This window comes from Falco cherrug, chromosome 2, assembly GCF_023634085.1.
Source record: "Falco cherrug isolate bFalChe1 chromosome 2, bFalChe1.pri, whole genome shotgun sequence".
Classification (NCBI taxonomy): domain Eukaryota; kingdom Metazoa; phylum Chordata; class Aves; order Falconiformes; family Falconidae; genus Falco; species Falco cherrug.
The window spans coordinates 28,556,762-28,572,105 of record NC_073698.1 but is presented as its reverse complement, the minus strand read 5'-3'; the positions used below and the strand labels follow the sequence as shown (position 1 = coordinate 28,572,105).

General features: G+C 44.5%; 2 protein-coding genes across 3 annotated transcripts in view; one reads left to right on the top strand and one right to left on the bottom strand.

Annotated features, from left to right (window-relative positions):
• Nucleotides 1–52: 52 nt before the first annotated feature.
• Nucleotides 53–14,512, top strand: STOML3 (stomatin like 3). Of its 2 annotated transcripts, XM_005446532.4 has the most exons (7): nucleotides 53–3,184; nucleotides 6,595–6,698; nucleotides 7,526–7,598; nucleotides 8,842–8,924; nucleotides 10,464–10,667; nucleotides 11,700–11,834; nucleotides 11,984–14,512. In XM_005446532.4, exons 1-7 carry the CDS (start codon nucleotides 3,133–3,135, stop codon nucleotides 12,182–12,184), a joined length of 852 nt encoding a protein of 283 aa, XP_005446589.3. In that variant the 5' UTR covers nucleotides 53–3,132; the 3' UTR covers nucleotides 12,185–14,512. The 2 variants fall into 2 exon arrangements, with proteins under 2 accessions (XP_005446589.3, XP_055559190.1); XM_055703215.1 differs by having other exon boundaries at nucleotides 53–6,698.
• Nucleotides 14,513–14,608: 96 nt separating this feature from the next.
• Nucleotides 14,609–15,344, bottom strand: part of LOC102048743 (complement C4) — a 46,520-nt gene continuing 45,784 nt past the window's right edge. Inside the window, exon 41 of the mRNA XM_005446497.3 lies at nucleotides 14,609–14,948. Within this exon, the coding sequence (XP_005446554.1) occupies nucleotides 14,810–14,948 (139 nt within the window). The 3' untranslated portion in view covers nucleotides 14,609–14,809. The remainder of the gene's footprint in view (nucleotides 14,949–15,344) is intronic.

Below are 15,344 nucleotides of genomic sequence, written 5' to 3'. Positions count from 1 at the left end.
ACAGGAGAAACAGCAATTTTCTGTCCTACTCTTCCTCTGGTTTGCAAGTGAGTGTTGTGAGTTTGGCTGGGCCTGGAAGGAAACTCGTCATAGTACAGAATAATAGAATTGTTCAGGTTATGAATGATCCTACTTCCTTGCAAATTGCCTTCCTTTCTGGGTTGAGATGGGAGCTATCCCTTTGACTGTCTCATATTTGCTCATGCTCTAGCGAAGTGTAGCTGAAGGGGTGCCTCCTGTCATCTCCCCATCTTCAGCTATTGAAAGTTGATGCCGTTTTCATGAGGAGGAGCAATATGGGGATGTTCCTACAAGCAATAGGATGGTACTGTTAATCAGCTCTGTGTCCTGTCCCTTCTAAATTTTGATCTGAGGGAAATGAATGATGGGCCTGAAGCAAATAAGCTGGTGTCTGGGGGACAGAATTCAGGGCCAGGAAAGGAGAAGGCTGAGAAATCTTTAGGAAGTGGCCAAAGTCCAGTGTGTGGGAAGGAATGTGGTGTGGGCCTAAAAAGGTCAGAAAAGGCGTAACTGAAACTTGTAACTTTTTGTTATATGCAAATCTCATGTGTGGACTCTGATGACTTTCAATACCGTTGGGATTGGCACTGTTTAGAAATGGCTGTGTGTAAAAATTGCCATTCTGGTTTTAACAAACTTTGAAGTGGGTGCTTGGTCTGTGGGATTAAGTTACTGCAGCTGGGTGATGAGATAAGCGGGAGCAACTGGACACTTCAGGGAAATTGTAAAGGACTGGTGCCGTTTGCAAGTGTAGCAGCTGGTGCAGAGAAACGGAGAGTGGTCTGCTGCCAGGTAAGCACCTTATCATCACGCCTGACCTGAGCCTTTGTGCTGTTTGCAGAATAGAAGGCTTTATCTACGTTGGCACGCTGCAGAAGGAGTTGGACTGCCACTGACCTGAACATTGATCTAATGTTGCTTATGAATCCTGCTAAAGTGACTGTGGACTCAAACTGGGTTTCTTTGTGGTACTGCTCTGCGATACAGGGCTGTCAGGCTGTTCAGCACCCATGAGCTTGCAGCTTGTAAACTGTTTTGCCCCTGAGTGCTCAAGTATTTTTTTTTTTTTCTGTGTGTTTTATAGCACTCTGGGACATGAGTTATCCATGTGTCCCAGTATAGCCCCAGGGAGAAAGGATTAAGATTGCTCTGCCTTTGACTTCAGATTTTTGAAATGGGGAATAAAAGTACAGCTGAAGTTACGTAACAGGGAGAAACTTACACAGTGATGGTGATGTTCCTGAATATAAAAGAAAAACACCATCTGCTTTAGTCACCTTTCAAGGGATATGTTTACAGGCACCTCGGGGACTTAGCAATAAACAGTAGGGAGCAATTATTTTTGTTAGATTTTATTATGTTTTGCTCCTCCATGATGGTAGAAGCAGCTGTGTAGGTTGTGGTGTTCAAATGGCTTGGAATAAAGTTATTTTCAGTAAAACCCGAGTTGCTCTAAAATGGAAAAAAAATATGTTGGGTAGTTTTACATATTATGTTCTGAAATAATTTGAAGCGCGTTGTTCTTCTAAGTGTTCACTCTTCCCACCCAGCTAGCAGGCATCTGTCCTGAACAGGCTGATCTTACAGCTCAGCTTGATGTGCCAAACAATGAAGAAAATGTTACAAATGACTTGAAATAGATGTTGTCACATATTTGGGAGGGTTTTGCAATAAGCATGTCAAGCCCAGTTTTGCAAGCTGTTTGTGCTTATGGTTTTCACTGTGATTTAAAATACCCATTCAGTGGTGCAGTTTCCTCTCTGTGAAGCTGAGAAAGGATTCTCTGGGGAGCCATCAGTGTTGAATGACCCACCTGGGGCCAGTGTGATTACTGGCAGGGAGGAAGACTTAAGCGAGATGCAGCTGGAGCCAGATCTTCAAAGGTATTGTAGATGATAGATGCCACGGAAAACAGCCATATAATTAATGCAGCTATATGTCAAAACTCATAAATCACATATGAAAAGCCACCTCTCATTTTTTCTCAAATAAGAACAGGTTTGCATCCTTCGAGAAGGCTGCTTTCTGCTGCTGCAGCCTGCAGAAGTGGCTTAGTCTGAAATGCTATGCTTGATGGGATTGTTGATATTAAAATGTGTTTTGTGAAAAATATTTTGGGGAAAGTTTTAAGACTTTGGAGTTGAAATGCTTCTGCTGTGGTATTTAGGTTATCTAGCACAACAGGGTTTAACCTGTAGCGATGGACAGTATCAAGAAGTGTATGATGAGCTATTCTACACAGCATGGGGACCTCACCTGGAGGATTATTTGTGTTGCTGGTGTTTGAGATGTGAACAGCAGCTGAGTAAGGTGTACAGCAGAGGAGCAGTACTCGATCCGTACCCTCTGGCTTTATAGAATCATACAGTTGTTTAGATTGGAAAAGACCTTCAGGTCATCGAGTCCAGCCACTAACCTAGCACTCCCAAGAACCATGCCTATGTGTCTTTTAGATACTTCCAGGGATGGTGACTCAACTGTGTCCCTGGGCAGCCTGTTCCAATGCTTGACCACCCTTTTGGTGAAGAAATTTTTCCTCATATCCAACCTTAACCTCCCCTGGCTCAACTTGAGGCTGTTGCTTCTCATCCTATTGCTTGTTACCTGGGAAAAGAGACTGACACCCTCCTTGCTACACCCTCCTTTCAGGTAGTTGTAGAGAGCGACATGGTCTCCCCTGAACCTCCTCCAGGCTGAACAGCCCCAGTTCCCTCAGCTGCTCCTCACAGGACTTGTTTTCTCCTTATCTTCTCTTTCTGTTTTGTCTTGTTCTTGTTTTTTCTCTGTGGTGACAGATACTACTCATTCACAGGAATTAATTTCCAGCTTGGATTTTGTGGGGTCTAAAACCAGCTGGGCCAAGTGCATCCCCAGCCAGAAGATGGCTACAGAAGACCATGGAGTTACACCAGGGACAACTCTGACCCACAAGACTTTGTTTTTGTAAACATCCCTGCCTCACCAGGGTAACTAGCTCCCAGAGGGCTCTCGTACAAGTGGGGATTTCTCCTTTTCTCAACCTGCCTCTCAGTGCTGTGCATGAGCGCTGTACAGTTTCAAGGTGTGCTGCTGTCTCATCTGTGAGGGGGATCAGAGCTTCCCCCAAATGGGATGGATCCCCAGAGGGAGACGCCCAAGAAAAACAACATGGAGCATCTAATTGGTAAGCCTTACTTTGTGTGTCTGTGTGGGTTTTTTTCTCAGTATTAGTATAAAGGAGCAAAACTAACCAACCAAAAAAAAAGTACATTTGATCCCAGGCATTCACCATGTCTCCCACATAGGCTGGAGCTGAAAATTCAGTATGTGCCACTGTGAGTGATGGAGCAAACTGCCTCATACTGCCCTGCCAGCATGTGTCAGCATCTGCCTTCCAGCAAAATAACCCCAGGGACTAAAATGGCCAGTTCAGCTATTGATACACTTTTGTATGTAGGGATGGGATGGAAAGGGAAAAAGATGAGTTAGTTCAGGAAGGTAGAAGAATTTTTCAGCCCCAAAAGGACACTTGATGAGTTTGGACTTCTGTGATGAACACCTGGTGCTCTCTTTTAAGCAAGGAAACTGATGCCAAACCAAGTTGTTACGGGCAATGTGTGCTGTTTTCACTGTTGTGTCTGGCTGTAAGTACGGATGCTGTGGTGGGACAAGCATAATTCTAGGCAGGACTGATCTGGGTGCTTGTCGAAAGCAGGGCGGTACATAGTGGTTACAAGAAGCTGAGGCTACTCCGTCTCTTTGTTGCTGTAGGAGACTTAGGAGATTTTTGCCTGCAGCACTTTATGTTCACAGGGCGACTTGGACAGCAGCTTTTCATTTGTTTTTCAAGTTTGATACACACATCATGATTTTGTGTATCAAGTGTGTTCATGATGTACCATCATGATGAGAGTATTAAAAAAATGCAAAGTGAATCTTATGATTATCCTGGAACTTTTCCACAGCTGCTCGTTGATGAGCTCTGACATTTTGCAGTGTATTACAGCTCGTGGTTTGCTCTGGACTGTAGACCCAAGTGAGTGAGGTTTTTTGGTGTTTACAACTATTGTAATCCATATATGAGTGTGGCAAAACCAGGTCACTGATAGTTTGGGTTGTGAGTGATCCTTATTCTTCACTACTTTTTTAGAGTCTTCCATTTGTCACGTGGTAAAATGGTTTGAAACTTCAGGGTAATTGGAGAACATTTGTGGTGTGTTTGGGGGAGCTAGGTCTGGATTCACTATTAAGAAGGCAAACTTTCATATCCTCCTTATTGGAATCTATGTTTTTAGTTGGCATGAGGATCTCTAGGACAGTTCTCATGGAGAAGGATTCCATTGTACTTTGTCGAGTTTTGGATGTGTGCTTTTTGCCCATAGTGGTGATAGGTGTTATCTTGACCCCCTACTTCTTCTCAGCTGCTTGAATATCAGTCTGCAAACTGTAGGCATTTGTTCCCAGCCATTCCCCCTGTCTGTGGATTATGTCATTCCTGCCAGGTATCTTCACAGTGGTTTCAGGTGGATGATGGTAGATGATGCTACAATCCAAAATTGCTTTTAAGGAGGTTCTTCATAACCATGTTTGGCACTGGAGAAATAGATCTGCAGACGTTTTTCTGTAAGCTAATCGTTTAAATGAAATAGAGGGAGTGCAGAATGTTGAGTTCTGCTGAATACAATATCCCTTCATGATTGATTTCCCCAGGTTTTGGATGAAGAATTATGAATGTTGCCCATTCCATGAGTTTCCTTGACCTCCCTCCACTGATTAAAAGGCACTTGACTGCTGGTACATCATGTACCTGTTGTAGCCTGACTAGTTCAACCTGAAGTACACTGTGTGGCAAACAAGCAGCAGTGAAAGCGTTAAAGATTTTCACATTAAAGCAAAAGCCCTGTCTCCATACACATGGCCTTAAGGTCTTCCTGGTAATTTACTCAGGGGAGCTCCTCGTACCATTCCTACCACTGATTGCAGAATGGCTGATGATACCTCACAAAACAGCCAGGGGTTTCAAATTACTGTTTTTTGGAAAGGGTCGGGAGGAAAGCTGGGCTCCCAGTGCACCAGTTCTGTGCTCAACTCTCAGGAAGGCTTGAAACTTGGCCTTCTTGGATGCAAACATATTTATGTGCAAGTAATTAAACCTGCAGTGGGGACCTCAGAATTAGGACGGGCAAGACTGCAAGCAGCAAAGGGCTTGGCTGGAACACCCAGGCTTGCAGTTTGCATTGCCAGAGCTGCACGGATGGATGCTGGAGGGAGGAAGGAGCTGCAGGAGCGATGTGTTGTGCCTCCTCCTCCATGGTTGCTGGGTTTTTTTCTGACAAACCTGTCAGTCCTGCTCTGCTGGTCTGTTAACTTGTGTGTTACAGATCAGGTAGCCTCATGCTGTTTTGCTGTGGTGACAAGTTTTTTCTCACAATGTATAAAATGAATCATTTTCTTTTCTATTTATCAGTTTCTGTCTGCATATGAATTGAATTTGATGTCAGAATTTCCCAGTGCAACCCTGTAACATCCAAATCATGCTGCATCTTTCCATCAGGATGGGGGACATTCTTTAGAAGACCTCTGAGCCTTCATCCGTCTCTCCTGCCTCTTCCTCTTGGGCTGGGAAACAGGGTGTGGTGTTCAGCTTCTTGTCTGTTGATACTCATGCCTGCAAAGATTTTCTTCTGGCCCAAACCTGACAGTCGGGCAGCCCTTGGGGCTAGCCCAGCCCACATCCCTGCAGCTTCTGCTTTTCTTGTGACTCTCCTGAGCCAGGGCATTTCTACATTTAGCAAAATTCAGTTGACCTTGCAGCACTCCATCCTGGTGGCACAACTGTCCTGTTCCACTCCTCACTCTCTTCTTTGAGGACCTCAGTGGCTCCAGCTGCTTTTCAAAGAGCAGCTGCTCCTTGGTCACCTTTTCCTTACAAAAGAGACTCCCAAACTTCTAGTACTTGAACAACAACTCACCATTGCCTTCCCTTCAGGCACTAAAATGATGAAAGTATTTTGATGTGTTTTTATGATAATGAAATAATGAAATTTCATTATCATTACGTTCTGGGATGAGACGAGCTGCATCCAGTGAGAGAATTGCTCAAAATGCAGGGGCGTGCACTTTGACAAGCACTGGTTTTTAAGCTTATGGTCCAGTGGATGAACTGGTCCATAAATATTCCTCAAAATGTTCATCTAAAGGCAGCAGGAGTTCCACTCATTTTCATTATTAGCTGTTTCATATGAACTAAATCTTTTGCCCCACTCATGGCACACTGACAGAGATTCATATCCATGGATACTCCACCCAGTGTTTTATTTCTCCTTCACAGCCCTCAGCTTTGGCAATGCTTTTCAATTTTCCTCTTTCTTTCCTCTTGCAAAATGTACTTTCTGACCCTTTTAACGTTTTGGGCAAAAGGGCAATATAGCTGGATATTTGCTTAGGTGTTTTTATGACTTTCTATGAGGGATAGGAGGGAGGAAGAGGGAGTGAGTTTGCAGTCCCTCATGATTGCACTGGGCTAGATCTACATGCCTCAGATAACTTTTCAAAATTTGCATTCATTGCTCTTATTCCTTATTTTTGTTATAGCTGACAGACGGGAAGGCATTGGCGTCTGTGGCTGGATCCTGGTTTCGCTTTCATTCCTCCTGGTGCTTGTTACCTTTCCTATTTCCATCTGGACATGTATCAAGGTAAGCTAGTGGGATCTGAGGCACATAAATTATCATCACTGTTACTTACATTTATTGATTTCTTGATTTTGTTAAGACAAGGCACTTCACGTTTACTCTTTGGAAATCATAGGTGCTTGTAGTGAAGATGCAGTCTGGGACCGAGAGTCGTGTTCTTCCACTGACTTTCTGTATCACCAGAAGTTACTCTTTTAATTTCTTCCATTCTCAATCAACAGTTAAATTTCCCTGCTTTGCAACACTGGGAGAATAAATCTACAAACTTTTCTGAAGAACTCTTATTTGATGCTGCCAGCAATAGTGATTAACATGAGCACATGGGAACATGGCTCCCTGCATTGAGCTGCTATATAACCTAAACCCACAAAATGCCCCATCAAGACATGGGCAGAATATGATTAATTTAAAGCAGTTTTTAGGGGTGAGTTACCAGGGTGATTGCCCTGAACACCAGGCCTTGAGTAGTCCTGCTACAGTAACCACAGTAGTTAGCTAGATTATCTCAAGCAAGACATCCTTTGCCTATAGCTCCTCTGAGTGTAGTATTGATGTTGAGGGGGTTGTGGGTAGCCTTGTTAGATCAGTGACAATTCTTTCATATTTGATCTGTTTAGTACTCCATTTGCAGGACCAGGGGGGCTGAGTTTTCGCAGAAAAGCATGAGGTGAGGAGAAGACTTGAAATGCCTCGTGATTTGCAGCTTTGTTGGTTCCTATGTTATTGTACATTTATTTACATTTAATATAGATGCCAAAGATTTAAAAAATCAAACCAGAGAGCAGGGATAGAATTAATGGTAACACTCTAAATTTAAAATATTTTCCTAGGTTATCAGAGAATATGAACGTGCTGTTGTATTTCGGCTGGGACGTATACTGTCTAAGAAAGCAAAGGGACCAGGTGAATGCATGCAGTTTTACTCCTGTTATGATGCACTGCTTTTATTTAAGTATGATGCACTCTAACCACATAGAGAATTGCACAGGTCCATGAAATAAATCCTTCTTTGTAGCACGAGGGGGATGAGATGGTCCTCTCCACTGCAGCTCTTTTACCTGCAGGGTGTTTGTTTTTCTGAAGAGAAGATAAAGCCCACCGCTTGTCACAGCACAACACAGAAGGTTGAGGACCTTGATACCAGGTGTGGATTTGCTGCTGAGTAGATTGGACAACAACAGGTTAAGCTCATGCTGCAGACACTGGTGCAGGACAGGAAGGTTTAAATTCAGTCTTCAGGTCTGCCACAGACTTTTTGGAGTGACTGTGGCCACTTTCCCTCTACCTCACTTCCAACACTACCTGTTGCTGCCAGTTCTTTAGCTGTCTGCTGCTCTGAAAGTGGTAAATGCGCCAGGGCAGGGACACTCAGCATCTATCCAGAGTTTGTTACCGTCACCTAGGATCAGGCTGCAAATCACAAATACAAGCCAAACCCAACAGCATGAGGTATTTGCACTGGTGCAGTTACCACCTCTGTGCAATGAAACTGGGGACACTGGAAGTCGAAATAAGAGGAAAAAGTCCTTTTCAGGTACTGTCCTTCCTCTTGAGTAACAGCCATGTGGTCCCAAAAGCGGCTAGGGCAGGTGCAGAGCTCTTCTGTGTGGCTCTGGGCACCTGAGCAAGGTGCTGAGATTAGAGGAATAGTTATGTCAAGTGTCCGTCTCTTATGTCGGGGACTCCTTCACAGGATGTATCAGACCCTGGGACAACGTTCCTCATGTGGGAGCCTACAGGTGGTGCAGGAATCTGGACCTCAGCGGTGTCTTTCCTGGGGACCCACATACGGTACCACAGATGGCTTATGATTTAATAAGGGGAAACTAAAGAAAGGCATGGAAGGAATTTTTGCCAAAAGTCTCATGGTAGATTTGAGACCAGACCTGCAATCTGCCCATTACCAGTCCGAAGCCCGAGGTCATTAAGCTCTAATAAATTCAGATTGTTTGCAGGTATCTGCATTTCCCTGTTATTTGAAAAAGCAAAACCTTACTGTTGTCACCTCCTGTAGCAGAAAGGACAGCTGTAGTAATAAGGTGGGTTCATTCCCCACCCTGTGGGTATTTCTGATTGCTTTGTACAGGATACCTGGTTCTAGACTTAGCTTTCAGAGGTTTTTCATCTAATTATTTTTATTTTTCAGGTATGATCCTCATACTTCCGTGTACAGATACGTTTATCAAGGTTGATCTTAGAATGGTTACCTGTAACATTCCTCCACAAGAGGTAACTATTCTCTGGCAGCCATCTAAGAAATAAAAGGTAGAGTGGATTCATGGCACGATCAAAAACAATGCAGGTGTTTTATAGCCTTGCAGCTGTGAGCTACAATATAGAATTTAGCTTACTTGCTGTATCTTCTGGCTTCCAAACTGTTTACAAAACTTCTGCTTATGAAAACCTGCAGACACATCATTGCAGGCCAAGCAAACTCCTTTTGCTAATATTCAGAACTGTGAGATAAATGATAAGGGGGAGGGGAGGCAGAATTGCAAATGGGAAACAGAGAGGACAAGAGAGGAGAGGCTAAAAAATTTCAGAAATTAATGTCCTAATAGAATTGGGTCTGACGTGCAGCTCACCATTCCAAAAAGCCTTCACTGATGTAGCTGCTGCTTGAAGGTACACGTACTCTGTGCTTCTGAGAAGGCAAATTACATAGGGGTAACAAATCTCCTTAAATTAACATGAATTAGCAGGCAACCATCCACTAAACTCATATCCGAGCAGGAATGGAGGGGCGTATCTGTAGGCATGATACTGACAGACATTGACTGAAGAATTTAATCTGAAGAATCAGTTGCTGAGCAGTTCCCATCCTCCTGATCAACTTTTCACTCCGTGTTGCCCCAGCCCCACTGCAGTACAATGCTTCTACTCATGGAGCTGGCACTGCTGTCCCCATCCTTACACGAAGAGCAGAGAGGGAAGAGATGGCCCCAGGACCCCTTTGGCCCCCAGGGTTGCCCCTTGCGATTGCCTCCAGAGCTGTTCCCTGGACCATTACCTTTCCGTAATCACAAAGAGCCTTTCCTCAGAGTGCAGGTTGCACGGGTGCATGTTGTGGAATGAAAAATGGCTCCCCTGAAACAGGAGTCTGGAAGGAAGACGGTTGCGGTACTTGTGCTGTACAAGGTCTAGCAGCTTTTGCTGTGGCTTCTGCAGCTGCTGGCAGGGCTCCCGTGAAACATTGGTTTGCAGGCGGCAGATGCTAAGGAGGGAAGAGACAGTGGAACATCATCAGTGCTCCACTGAGGCCAGCTGTCTGCTGAGGCATGGGGACTTGTCTGGCAAAAGATAACACAACTCCTCTATGAATACTTAAAATATTTTTTCAGAGTTTCTTCTCACAATTTCTTGCACTTTGCTTTTCATTTTTGTTTTGATTTGCTGGTGTTTCTTAGAAATACATTGTTTAGGGGGAAGTAGTGCAGATCTTCCAAACTGCATGCAGTGTATAAAATTATTAATGGCCCTTTCTACAAGAAAGGAAAAGGGTAATCATAATCTATTATTACAGAAAAAATTAATTCAAGTTATGATATTCACTTACCATTGAAACAGTTTGTTTAAAGGCCATGTATGCTATTTTGCCCCAGTTTAAACTGTAGTGATGCTGTATAGCTTCTTTGAAGTAATTTCTCAGGGGAATGTCAAAGAAACCAAAAGAAATTCTTAGCTTCCTTGATTTACCAGGGCCTTTGTTTCACTAAGGGGAAAACAAATTATTTCCCTTCTTTAATTCTATATGTTTCTGGAATGCAGATTCTCACGAAAGATGCCGTTACTGCCCAGGTCGATGGGGTGGTATGCTACAGGATCCACAGTGCTGTCAGCGCAGTCGCCAACGTCACTGATGTCCACTCAGCTACCTTCCTTGTGGCACAGAGCACCCTGAGAGGTGTGCTGGGTACACAGAGCTTGGCTCAGCTCCTGGCAGGTCGTGAGGAGATCGCGCACAGTATTCAGGTAAATCTGGCTCTCAAAATTCACTGAGCAGCATGGAGACATGTTCTGAGGAGTAGCAAATTAGGAATAATCTCTTTTTTTTCTTCAACAACGATAACAAAATTTTCCTTCATGTTTTCTTTTCACTTATCGTCTTAATTTTTAAAGTCAGAAAGAGTTATTCTAAAGGTATTTCCCCAGGTTCTTGTAGAAAGGTTATTTCCTACCAAAAGGCAGCTAAGATTCTGAAATTATCCAGTTACTTGAATAAATTACTTTAATCTTTCCACAGAGGCCACTGCAAGTGGTGAGGAAGCCTGCTGTTCATGGGAAGCTCTGTCTTGAGCAGACCCTTGACTGAGGTTTAATGGAGGCAAGGCTTGTATCTCCTGTCATAACAACTAAGAGTGCAGAACTGAGTTCCTTTACACTTTGAAATGCCATCTGTCTGGGGGTTTTATTTCACAGCCAAGGAGGGAGCAGAGAAGAAGTCCAACAACTGATTTACTCTTGTCAGTCAGAGACGAGGCGTAGTGGAATCCAGGACAGACTGTGCCCCTCTGCAGCCAGGAGAGCGGCTGCGGGCAGAGCCAGGGGCACGGTGGTGACGTGAATTGCAGTAGTGCCCAGGAGCCTGAGCACAGAGGAGCGTGCAGCGCTGTGCGCTGTCTTTCACCCACGGTGTGCTCTGACGTGCTTTCACAGTGTCGCGCTGTTGTAGGAAGTTCCCTTTGTTTACTTTGTAAAGTTTACTTTGTAAAAGGGTGAAGTGTGGAAAGTGGCCCCCTAAAGAAAAGGCAGGGATCGTTGCTTAGGAGGCAGTAGAGAAGCCACACAGGAGAACACCAGTGTTGATCGACAGGAGTTTCACAAGGCTGCGGTACCCGCTGTACGCGCAGCGCGTTGGGTGTTAGTGCCCCTGGAGGGCCCCGTCTTTCTCTGGGGCAGGTCTGCGTGCTGCCCTTCCTTCTGCCCAAGCAGCAGGGTGCGGCGCGGGGTTTTCTCTCTGCCAGCACTGTGCTCTTCCTGGTGGGTTGTGTGTTTGTCCCTAAGGCTATCCTCAACAGCGCTACGGAGCAGTGGGGAATCAAAGTGGCCCGTGTGGAGATCAAAGATGTCAGGATTCCTGTGGCCATGCAGAGGGCAATGGCAGCTGAAGCAGAGGCTGCTCGAGAGACAAGAGCTAAGGTGAGACCCATGGCAATGTCAGCCCCCAAGCTCTTGTATTCTTGTCCCAGGCATCCAAGTGCCTGTTTGTTTTCTCCTCATTGTAAAGATGAATTTTCCCCCACTATGGACACCATCACAGTGCCATTTCCATGTCTCTTACTTTGCAGGTCGTGGCAGCACAGGGCGAGAGGAATGCTTCTGAAGCGCTCAGGCAGGCCTCCATGGTGCTGGCTGAGTCTCCAGCAGGTCTTCAGCTGCGCTACCTACAAACACTAACAACCTTGGCAGCAAAGAATAATTCCACCATTGTCTTCCCTTTCCCTATAAATATGCTTAAGAGTTCGGGGCAGAGAAGTAAGGAGGGATAGAGACTGTTCTACACTAGCTCCTTGGGCAGAGACATTTCCCAGGCTTCCTGGGAAGCAAGAGGTTCCAGATTACCAGAATTAAAGGAGAAGCATGTTTGGGTCCTCTATACCAAAAATAAAAATAAAAATAGTTTAATAATCACACATAGTTTCCACATTTGGAGACTGCATTTGCAAGGTTCAGGCACTAAGCAGTTTCAGTTTAGACTCATCTCCAAGTTAAATGGAAGAAAATATATAAAAATGGAATAAAATATGTAAAATGCATGTTAGACTTAAAATTAAATTTTAATGATGCTTTCACCACATTTTACAGTCTTGAGTGTAGCAATTATTTGGTGATTTGTCTGCTAAGCAAGAACCTCTGAGCTCTTGATGTATGCAACACAGCAAAAGTGTCAGGTACTGGTATTTAATTTAAGTCCTGTGGAGCAGAAAGAAGAATTTGGCCCCTAACCTTAGAGGTATTCCTTATAACTATTAGCAGAATTACTGGATAATTGGTATATCAGTGGAACAGCCTATTCTTTACCTTATATGAGTAGAAATCAGCGCTTGCTTTACTGACCTCAGCTGGATTTTGCCATATAACTGACATTTCTACAAGCTCTGTAACAAAAGGAGGAGAATATATGTCCAGATATTACAGTCATATTTCCTAGATCTGAAAGCTGGGGCAATCCTCAAGGGAAAATTTTTTTTCTATATTAATCAAAGTATCTGTCTTGCACCATCAGGAAGTTTCTTATCCTCCTTTGCAGATGTCATTATGCGGCGGTGCAGGTCTTATATACAATAAGCATCTCCCTTCTTCTGAGGAAAGGCGGGGAGAGCTGGGCTTGCTTGATCTAGAGGAGAGACGACTGAGAGGGGGCCTTCTCAATGCACACAAACATCTTAAGGGTGAGTGTAGGAAGGATGGGGCCAGGCTCTTTTCAGTGGTGCCCAGCAACAGGACAAGGGGCAATGGGCACAAACTGCAACATGGGAAGTGCCATCTGAATGTGAGGAAGAACTGCTTTACCTTGAGGATGACAGAGCACTGGAAGAGACTGCCCAGAGAGGCTCTGGAGTTTCCTCTGGAGACATTCAAAATCCACCTGGATGTGATCCTGTGCAACCTGCTCTAGGAGAACCTGTTTCAGCAGGGGATTGGACTAGATGATCTCCAGAGGTCCCTTCCAACCCTGACCATTCTAGGATTCTGTGATTCTATTTTCCAGCTGCCTGCTATGAATCTGAAGGCTCTCGTGGTGTAGCTGTTCTGGTAGGTGCTGCTGCTGTCTAGTGTCTTGTCCCCACAAGGCTCACTGCTCTCCCTCCTATCCAGTACACATTTGATTCCAAATTAAGCAGATCAGGATGGACCTATTAATTATCATATTGTTGATACAACCTCTTCTTATTTTTACTGCAGTGTAACATAAGCAGTCGAGGTGGCCAATTTTTGTGCTCAGTAGCTGCTGGCAGGAAGACAATGGTATGGGCATCTGAGGATAGTGACCTGTTCAGCTTTTCGTTGTAGCTCGTCTGCTTCAGACATGACGGCCAACTGGCATTTCGCTGGCAAATGAAAGATGTAAAACCTGTATTTGCAGGTGATCTACTTATCAGTGTTATCAAAACGTTTTCTACAGACTTTTTCCTATCCTAAGAAAAGAGAGGGTTTGAGTTTTAGGGTCATGTTTCATCATCAACTTAGTTTACCATTTGTGGAAGCCTTTCTAACTGTGACAGCAAACCCCCCTACCTTTCCCTGACAAATACTGCATCTCCACTACAGAGCTGTTTGCATACCTGCAGAAGCAGCAGCGCTTTAGAAAAATGCAGCCACAGGTTGCGTCCGGTTTTTTGTTTTGGTTTGTTTTTAAGTAATGCAAAGTAATTAAACTCTAAAAAAAAGAAAAGCTTGAAAGACTTGTGATTACAGGGTGCAGTTAAAAAGCACTTCTATGTCCTGAGTGAGCTGTCAGCACTAACTAGCCTGTGCACGGCTCCTGGATCAGGCACAGGACACATCCAGTCCTGTTGTGGGCCAGTTCCTGTTCCAGCTTCAGAAGCACGTATGGGAGTCCTGCTGTGGTACGAGTGGGATCATCTGTTCCCCTACCTGAGGACTCACAATGAAAATAAGAAATTAACTGATGTGCTGAAGCATGAGTGTATCTCTTTTCACTCAGCAGCAGTGTAAGACTGGCTGTACTCGCTAATCTCATGAATGCCCAGTCTTGTTTCTGACCCATGCAGACTTCTTGGCCTCTTTTTGTGTCCAGTGACAATGACTGCAAGAATTAATCACCTCTGCAAGCCCAATGATTTTTCATTTGATCCTCTGCAGGATAATTGCACTGTTGTATAATGGATCAGGGAAACAGAAATTCCTGCTGTCGCTTCACCAGTGACAGGGACAATAAACGCAATAACTAGTAGAGTAACTGCCATTTTTATTGTATTACCCCCACACATACATCTACAAGAAGATACTCCAATCAGTGAAACAGATAGCAACAGAAGCAACTCTGCAATGTTTCAGGTGCCATTCTGATGCACAGGTTTTGCAAGAAAAAATTCGGGAAGAAGCTGAGTCACAGTCATACAGCTACGCTGTGGGATCAGAGCGATCGTTCAGAAGAGGCAGAGGCCATCAGGCATGTTCATGAAGTCCTGCAGGTGAGCACAGGCTTCCCGGCGCAGAGTGGTGCGGCACTCGCTGGCACTCGGAATTTTCTCTACCCAGGCTTGTGCATCAAGGAAGTACTGCATCCTGGGTGCAAGTGGGACAGGCAAAGGAGGTGAGTTGTTACTGCTGACATGGAGCAATGGGAAAGGTAATCCCCGTGACATCCCTCCACCGAGGCACCTCTGAGATCAGGCAGAGTTATACTAGCCAAGAAGCTTGCCTGAAACCTAGTTTCATCAGTAGGTTAACTGAGCTTATAACTCGATAAAGTTTGGGAAGTATCAGTGCTAATCTGGGACAAATCTGGCTGTACGTGTATTTTGAGTGACACCAGGTAAGCTTGGACTAAGTTTAGAGTTTTCTGGGGTGGTACAAAATGCCCCAGTGCATGCCAATGGGACACAGCGAAGGGGAGTTTAGCTTCAGCAGACTACTCCAGAATGTTTCCTAATTTTCTGTGATCAGAAGCTGTGTAGCTTC